Source organism: Egretta garzetta, unplaced genomic scaffold, assembly GCF_000687185.1.
Source record: "Egretta garzetta isolate BGI_Z169 unplaced genomic scaffold, ASM68718v1 scaffold245, whole genome shotgun sequence".
Lineage (NCBI taxonomy): Eukaryota > Metazoa > Chordata > Aves > Pelecaniformes > Ardeidae > Egretta > Egretta garzetta.
In genome coordinates, this window is record NW_009259721.1 from 1,250,525 (window position 1) to 1,259,700 (window position 9,176).

Genomic DNA, 9,176 nt, shown 5'->3' on the forward strand with positions numbered 1-9,176 from the left:
AGCACAAACACAAAAAAAAAAAAAAAAAAAAAAAAAACCACCCCACACCAAAAATACCCCTAAACCCCACCTAAGAAAGCTTTTTCTGCTGTATCTATCACTGCCGAAATGGAGATTCGAGGATCAAAAACTCAGATGACAACACAGCTGCCTGGTGATGCATGAAGCAAAAGAAAACAGAGATGACTGTTTGCGAGATCTATCAGCTTTGCAAGAAGTAAAAGGAATAGAGCTTCCTCTGAAAGGGTGAACGAACAAACCTCGGGGACAGAAGACAGCACGGTGGGGAGATTAAGACTGGAGGTATTTTCTGCAAAGTGGAATTCAGCTTTTCTTATATTGATTCTACATTGAAGCCAATTCCTCTTTTTCTCTGAATATTTCTCTGAATAACAGTTTAAATTTTCCTTTTTTTTTTCTGTGTGTGAAAATCTAGTTAATGCTTTATTAAGTGGTCATGGAGAAACCCGAGATATCATAAAAGAAAGGAAGCATCCATTTTTCTTTAGCGAGATGTGGATGACCTGGTAAACTGCTATTTCTGTTGAGCAGCAGACGTTTCCCCTGCACGTCATTTCTGAGCTCTGCAGACCAACAGGACGGTCCAGACACCAGCCCCACTTTGGCTGCCTGCTGCTGTGACAGTGGCAGCCAGGGAGCACATCTGCCCTTGGGGAGAGCAGGCAGGAGGCCTCCTGCCCTCTACTCCCAAAACGCATTTGCTGGCAGAGCTGGAACGCAAGCAGCTCCCCATTCGGAGACATGCGATGTCCAGCAGCAGTCTGGGGGCAAGGGAGAGGAGCAGCGACGGCATGTTAGCTTGGGTTTGCCCAATGCACAGAACAAACTTTCATCTTAGTACTATTTAAAAAAAAAAAAAAATATTTGAACAAGCATGTTATTGTCTTTTCAGTAGACAAGAATTAAGTATGTGCTTAACATGAAGCAAGGGCTGAGACAGTGTGCTAGACTGGGACCACTGCGTTAACTGGTACAGGTTCCCGTTTGCTTTGAATAATCCCTGTCAGCTACACCAAAGGAAGATTTCTAGCAGCTGGCACACATTTGAAAACGATTAAGAGCAAAGAAATCGCTGTCTGAAAGTCTCAGATATGGTGCAAGTCACAATTTGCAGAGGCGATGAAATTACAGAACCTGAGTCAGGTGGATGACAGCATTAGTGGGGAAAGGATTATCAGTGTGGAGGGTATTAATAGAGCATATGCAAAGAGGCTCCCCCCTCGGCACTCCTGGCACTGAGGCAGAAGATAAAGTTGCTCATGTTCCCACGGAGAAAACCCTTCCCGTCCTGCTGTGGCTCCAGCCCAGCCCGTGGGACTTTAGGAAGCGACACCCGCGGTCGCCCCATCCCTCACCGGCCTCCGTGCAGGAAGGAGGGTGCTCACGCTCCCGTTGTAATCCCTTTCTCAAAGGTCCCTAAGAATATGACTTCCCCTGCTCCTTTTAATGAATGGTAATAGAGAACACTTGATTAGAAGCCTTTCATCATTTTAGGACGAGGGGCTTTAGCTTTCTGACCTACTTTCCTTGCCAATGAAATTCCATTTTTAGCTTCAACTCAAGGTCTGAAAGTTACCCAAATTCAGACCATCTGTTTTAACTGCCTACAGGCTGAGAAGTTGATCCAAGCCAGGAAGAATAAATGGAACCAGTGTGTGCATATATTAAGTACTCTCAACCCTCAGTGTATTAAATAACCTACTCAGTTTATTCCCAAGTCTACATAAACATTCCTGTCTCTTCGGGCAGTGCCTGCTGTTGTTGTAAGGAATATTTAGGCCACCAGTTGCTCTCAGAGACCTTCGCCTTGGTCACCTTTCTCATACAAGTGCAGGAATGAGCAGGCTACAAGTGACCTCAAGTCCATCTAATCCCTTAATTTGGCTTTGCTGAGGGTCAGTACGGGCCACCCAGAAGCACAGATCCCCCCAAGCAAGTCATTAGGGAGCAGCCTGCCTCTCCTCCCAGCTCTCACTGTTAGAGGAGCAACAGAACTTGCATCCCCCCAGGGATCCTTGTTCATCCCGGGTGAGGTGACTACATGGGCTCTGTGTTAATAAATGCAGCTGACCAGTCCTTCCACGAATCTCAAAAAAAAAAAAAAATCAAACTTAATCTTGGTGCTGCAGATAAGCTTCTGCCACTACCACTGATACACATCTACAGCACCCAGCCCTCGCAGCTTGGCTGATGGATGTAATTTCAGCAGAACATCCAGGGAGGATGAGAGCATCCCTAAAAACATTAAACAAACAAAACATGACAGGGAAAAAGAAAACAGTAGTGTAAAACCAAGGCAGATATTGCAGGAGTTGAATGCCCAGCTGGGGACTGCCCAGGTCAAAACAAGGCAGAAAATAAGTATATTTAATGTAAAAGAATCCTAGCATGAAATAGGCTCTGTGCTTCCCCAGATGCAGCCAATCTGCTGGTCAAGCCTGTCATCTGACAGCCTGTTCAGAGATGCTCTTGCTTCAAAGCCATGGAGGCTCTGTTTCCAGCAGGCTGCTTCGGGAGGCACCACCAGCCTCCCCAGGCATCCATCGGTGCATCCCTGCCCTTCCAGGGTTGATACATTTAAAAAGCTGATGTTAACATACCGGACTGTCCCTATGGACATGGATTACTGAGTCCGTGTCTGCAAAACACCTTCAAAAAACTTATATTTTCAAAATACCATGCCAGCACTAACTAGTCAATCCTCACAACACTTGTCCAGCACAGCTCCAAACATATTTTGGTCTCCCTTACAGATATGGAAAAACCACACAGAAGCAGACCTGTCTTTCCCGAGGCCATAAAACAAGCCCATGGCAAAGTCAGCTTTCAAACTTTGGGTGCACTCCATCATCGCATGCCTGCATTCAATCGGTTGGATGATATCGCTGCCCCGGTAGCTCCAGAGCCCTCCTCCCACCTTCCCAGGACATGGGAATTTAACCCATTCCCTGTGAAAGTTTGTTTGCCCCTGCTGAAAAAGGCAATGGCATCTTTGCAGGCCCGGAGGTACGAACGCATGGCAGGATAAAACCCAACTGGGCAGGAAAATGGCAGACGTGCACAGCAGGCAAGCGGTGCTCCGGGGAGCTGTGGTTTTTGATGGGGTAATTCCAGCAAGGCAGATGAAACAGCTCATGCGGCAGAGGAGCCGTGAATTAAACCCTAAACAAAAGATCTAACCATCCCCAGCCCCCGTACCATGGCTGTTAATTCCCTGTTCATTCGTCATGTGCAAAACCAAGGCAGGAATGAGTAATATTTGCTTTTGTTTTCATTGTATCATTGGAAGTGACATGATCGTTATTGCACTGGGGGTTCAAGGCAGCATTAGCATGATTATTTTGGACTGGTACCCATTAGACGGAGGGACGCGAGCTCCTCTGAGCTGTCAAACGCAACATGGGCAGTCTTGCAACGCAACCAAAACATTCTAGCTGAATTTTAGACATTTTTTCCTCCTTTGCGCAAATCAAAACATCGCAAAGTGATTTACTTACAGTATAAAAAGGGATCTCTTGCACCTGGAAAACTACACGCTAATTCCATGCTTTAGTCTATCTCTTTCATGCAAAAGGCTTTCAAAATCACATTCTATTGTGCGGTACATAATGTTATTATTCTGTCCTTATTGTCCTAAAAGCAGAAGCTTACAGGCTGGAGTGAAATCTTCTTTTGACTCCACCGTGCCGGGCAAAAGGTTAGAGAGATAAAGCAGCTCTCAAAGAGCTCTTAATGCCAGCGCGAGGCAGAAGTACTAAATCACCTGAAGCAGCGTTGTTTCTGTTGCCGCCCTCCATGCGGTATTCCAGCCTTCACAGGCTGCCCGGGAAAACCACGGGGTTCTGCACCACTGGGCAGGGAGCGTCCCTTGTCCGCTTGAAGACAGCGACCAGAAAAAGCGCATCTCCTGACCATCTGAGCAGGGAGCCAGCTGTCCCCGTGCTCGTGCGCTGGCTCTGCGACCTTAACCCAATCATCGGGGGGCACAGGAGCGTGCACTAGCACACCTGGGAGAAGGAAGGTGCTGGGATACGGGTTTATCAATTTTCAATTGCACTCATCTCCTCTGCATCTAGAGGGAGCGATGGAGACCACAGCTCTGCACCAATGTAATTCGTGAGCCATGACCGCTCCCCAGGTGCTGGCTGGAGGGGTGCACAGGAAGGCTGCCGGAGGAGAGCACCCTCTGAGAAGCTGTTTCATGTCCCCACGGAGCTGCTACTGCTGTGGCACCTTCCGATGGCCCTGTACCACAGCATCTTCCAGCTCTTTGAGTACGACCCCCCGCTTGTAGGGCTGTGAGTGTTGCGCAGAGGTGGGATCATCCGAGACGCTGCCGAGAGTCTATTTTTAGAGCGAGTCATTTGATGAGCTGTTCAGCACCTTATTTATTGCTGTCTCCAGCTGGAGGAGCTAAGCACTGCCCAGACACCTCTGCCGCTCGAGCCAGAACTCGGAAGCAGTGACCTCTATTTGATAGCATTCTCTGCACTGACAGAGAGAAAAACAACAGCACATTACGCTGTCAAGGCTAATGGCTGCTAATTAGGGGGACTGACATGTGACCCCTTTTACATGCAAAGAACACAGAAGTCACAGTACAAATTAAAAAAAAAAAGTCGCTAATCTGCATTCACGGTCTTTTCCAGTCTAAAGAGTGACCACTTAAAAGTAATTTCCTATTTTGTTTTTTTCCTGGTTTGGCTGTTTAAGGCTTTACATGAACTTTACATTATTCATACAGCAGGCAGGAGTCTCAGGGCTTCCTTGGTAGGAAATGGGGCTTTGAAGGGACACCAGGAGAAGCACAGGGGGCAACCCAAAGCCACGTCATCGGAAACGTGGGACACACACGCAGAGGCTCCAGAATCGCCATCAGCGCACGGAGCGGTGACGGCACGGCGGCAGCAAGGGCAGCATCCCCCACGGGTCGCAGGCCCCGGCGCGCGTCTGGCAGCCGGTCCATCTCACCCAGCACAGCAATGAACTCCGCAGCCGAAAACTGGCTGAATCTGTTGCCATCTAACCAGTTCCTGGGTGAAATAACTAGAAAAGCTGTTTATCCCTAGGTGCGTTCCACATCCAAACTAGCCACGCTCAGCTTTTGTCTCTGGACAAGCCTGAAGCCACGTACAGGCTGTGCTTACCCCCCGATTTCTGTACTTGCATTATTAATATTTGTAATGCAGCAGCACTTAGGGGTCACTGCTGGGTGTTGGGTATGCCCAGAACATGGGGCAGCTCCTGCTCCGCAGAATCTAGCACCTACTTAGCCAAGCAGGCAAAGAATAAGCAACCAGTTGCCATTTTGTAAATGGGGAACTGAGGTGCGAAAAGCTGAAGTGATTTACTAGAGGTCACAGTAAAAGTCTACTGAATCTGCAGCCTCCCGTTGTTTTATTTCAGGCTCAAACATCCCGTTAGACCCTCTGAATGTTAATCATTACCTAACTCTTCTATCTTCTTGCTGCTCTAATGAGATTATTGATGAATTACTTAAAATGCACTTTCCGTAGGAGAAATTTTTTTTAGGTGACAAGTTGCCTTTTACTAAACAAATTAATGGGAAAGTTGAGTTCTCTCGTTCCAGTCTGGGGAAAAGAAGTTTTGGGTTTAAAATGCCCAATTAGTATTAACTGAAATCCAATATTTGAGATTATTTGGCACTGTATCTGTTACACCATGTGGCCATCAGTACCTGGTGGCACCATCAGGACAAAAATAGTCACTCCAGCAATTAATATTGCAGTAGCTGCATGTGCCAATATAGGAGGAGACAATTGCAAGCGTGCAGGGTCATCCTGAACCCCAGCGCAGTCAAAGTCAAAGGGGGGCCTCTCATTAAGTGCAAGGGGACCCGAGTCGAGCTCTGCTGCAGCACAGCTGGCCTTCGCTCCGATCAAAAAACCAAGGCCAGGTTGGACGGGGCTCTGAGCAGCCTGATCTAGTTAGCGGTGTCCCTGCTCCTGCGGGGGGGTTGGACTAGATGACCTCTAGGGGTCCCTTCCAACCCAAAACATTCTAGGATTCTATGATTCTATGACATTTCCAAGCACCGGTATCGCTCGCGTTGCGGGTCAGCCCGTGAGCTGGCAGCGCACGACGTGCCACGCAGACCCAGAGGGACGAACCCAACCGCAGTCTCCCTGCAGGCAGCTCTGCGGTAGACCCAGAAATCAGCGTTACAAGGTTTAGGTCTTGCTCCCGTGCAGCCTGCCCCAGCTAGGGCACAAGTTCTCATCGCAGTGTCCCTCATAAGGGTTTGCAGATCAAGTCCTACATCTCCCCAGCAAAATCTTCTGCACTCCAAGACAGTTTGATCTTTCCTGATGGCGTTTTAAAGCACCTTCTCTGAAGTCCCAAGTAATGAGACACTCAGTCTGGGTGTAAGAACAAAACTCTACAAGACAGACTGCGAGACAGACACTTATTATTACATTTCTACAAATGCATGGAAGGGCTTTCTCTCAGTTCTCCAGGTCACCGAGATCATGCTTGAGGCATACGATTAATTTTCATCCTTATTGTGTTAAGGGGTGGCAGAAGAAAAGTAAGAAAGCATTGGGTTTTTTTTTTTTTAACAGTCTTAAACAAGGCAGATGACCTTGTCACTTAGCAAGAGCTTTTAAACTATCTTTGCATAAAGCAGCAGCTGCAAAGTTAATAGACATAAATAGCATTTTATTGACTTGAGGTATTCTGAGGGGTTTTAATGCAGGTGAAGGCAGGAAAAGAATTCTGCCTGGAATAATTAGGCCTTAGCTAGTGAAGCCTGAAGCATTTACACACAAAAAAAACCCCAACCAACCCCAAAACATGAAGATTCCAAAGAAAAGCTGTCACTAAGCCTAAAACTAAGCCTTTCCTGGGACACAAGCCAGTGTGATAGCCCGGTGATGGCAATCTGCTTGGCCATGCTGCCTAGCCACAGAGCCTAGGAGGAGAGCACGGGAGAGGCTCCCGGGAGCAAGCACTTAACGCGCCATGAGTTCTGCTTTCATTCAGAGACCCCCATACCAATGAGCTCTTGGATGCAGGAAGGAAGTTCAGCTGATAAAAAAAGTGTTTTGAAATATTTGGTTTTCTCCTTGGACATAAACTATTCTTAGCACAAGTCTATTCCCATAAAAGCTCTTTGTTGGCCATACGCAGACATCAAAGGTAACAGTAAAGCCTCCACTGTAAATCAGTTCACTTTTCAATATCTGCTGCATCAAACCCCAGAACATCCCAAAGAAGAGCACGGAAATCCCAAACACCATCTGGTAGCAACCAGGGGCCTCTCCAGATTTCAAGCAGCCTGGAACAAGGGATGTCTTCCTTAGGCCCACATCTTCGGTGTAGCATCCTTTCCCTGTCTGCTGCACAACTCCGGCAGGCTGCAGCGCCTGGGGCCTCCCCTCTGCTCCAGGGCACAGAAACCCGCTCGCAGTGGGATCTCGACGAGGACAACGTGTCCTCCTGAGCCACAGAGGTACTTTGGGAATTCCTGTACCCCGGTGGTTTGTACACGGGCATTGCAGTATCAGAGATTATTAAAAAAAAAAAAACAAAAAAAATTTATTTGGCTGCTTGCTTTTCCCTTTCCTCCAGATGAAAGTTACTTCAGTGAATATTGATATTAATATACATTTGCACGCAAGCACCTCATAAATGGCTCACTGAAACAAGGCCTGTGAAGTCAGGCAGTGGCGGTGCTGGTCATGTTCCTATCGCACGCCAGGGGCATTAGCGACAAATGAGCTTTTTGTTGCACGATCGGAGCACGCTGCAGTCCACATCCAGCTTTCTGGATGGGTTTTTATTTGCATACCAACCATTCGCAGAAGAAAGCATTGAAGTCACTTCTAGAGGGCAAACTGCAGGGGAGGAAGAGCCTCCTATGGAGTTTACCACCGCATCCCCTGAACGCGGGGCACGACATTTGCATTGCCAGCATCCGGCGCTCGCTGGATGTCAGACGTTGTGCGGCGAGATGGGGGAATTGTGAGCGATGGCGCGGTCGGTTAGAATTAAGAGGTGCAGTTGCCTGGGATGCAACATGGGGACTGTGCCGGGCCGAACCGTAAATCAGAATTCAGAGCCCCCATTCCCTTCGCCATAACGCAGCATTCAGTGAGCCGGGGCAGTCAGCCGCGTGCCCGCGTCCCAGAGCGGCATCAGCACCGTATGCCCCGCGAGGGAACGGCGGTCGTGCTCCTTCCTATGGTGCTGGTGAGGAGCCGTAAGGCAAAGCACATTGGCTTTTTCTACAGGACAGTTTTAAAGCTTAAGCATAAGACTGCTGCAGAAAGCTTTTGCAATATGCAAAGCAAAGCCACAAACAGCGCATAAGCGCTCAAGAAAGCGGTGATTTCTGTCGTGTGGAATCCACAGAACCTAAAGCAGCAGCGTCTTCCGTCGGTGTAAGATGGATTATTCCATCTTGAGTCTGCTGGTGTTACTTAACATACAAATTACAGTCGTTAATGAAGATTGCTGGGTCAAACCCAGTGCAGAGGTTTGGCTGAATAATTTTTCAGCTGGTCTCATGTTCCTGACAATTCCCCCTTTACTGACTCCAGGCTTTGAATGAAGCCCAAGTCTCCGTACCTGTGGCAAGCAAGCTGCTGGGGCTTGGAACAGCGGCGTAAATCAGTCCTCATTCACTCCTGGATACCAGGGAACGAAAACACACAAACCTGCTCACAAGCAGACACACAGTTTTAAGTTTGTTAGAGCTCATCTACGTGGAGAGGTGGGTACTAAATGAGCGAGGGCATGAATTCAGCTGCTCAGCAGCTGCCTGAACCAGCACATCTGCTCTGCAACGAGCGCCTGCCTTTGGCTTCGCTTCCATCCTCGCCCAGCGCGGTGCGCTCGTCCTCGCCGGGATGACGGCACCACACAAGTTGTTGCTTGCGCGGTGGATTTCTAAGCTTTAGTGTCCAACCTGGACACTCAGGTGGCTGCACCCTCAGGGAACCTGAAAAGGCTTTTGGTGCCATTGTGCTTGTCTGAAGCAGGGGCTTCCCCTTTTTTTTTTTTTTCCCCCCTCTAGTTATGGTGACATGGTGCCCAAGACAATTGCTGGGAAGATATTTGGCTCCATTTGCTCCCTGAGCGGGGTGCTGGTCATTGCTCTGCCGGTTCCAGTCATTGTTTCCAACTTCAGA

The 9,176-nt window shown here is 48.3% G+C and overlaps 1 protein-coding gene across 1 annotated transcript in view; it reads left to right on the forward strand.

Moving 5' to 3' along the window:
* KCND3 (potassium voltage-gated channel subfamily D member 3) overlaps nt 1-9,176 on the forward strand; it is a 120,171-nt gene that overhangs the window by 82,742 nt on the left and 28,253 nt on the right. The window contains exon 2 of the mRNA XM_009639398.1: nt 9,062-9,176. This exon is cut by the window's right edge and continues 30 nt beyond it. Coding sequence (XP_009637693.1) covers nt 9,062-9,176 — 115 coding nt within the window. The remainder of the gene's footprint in view (nt 1-9,061) is intronic.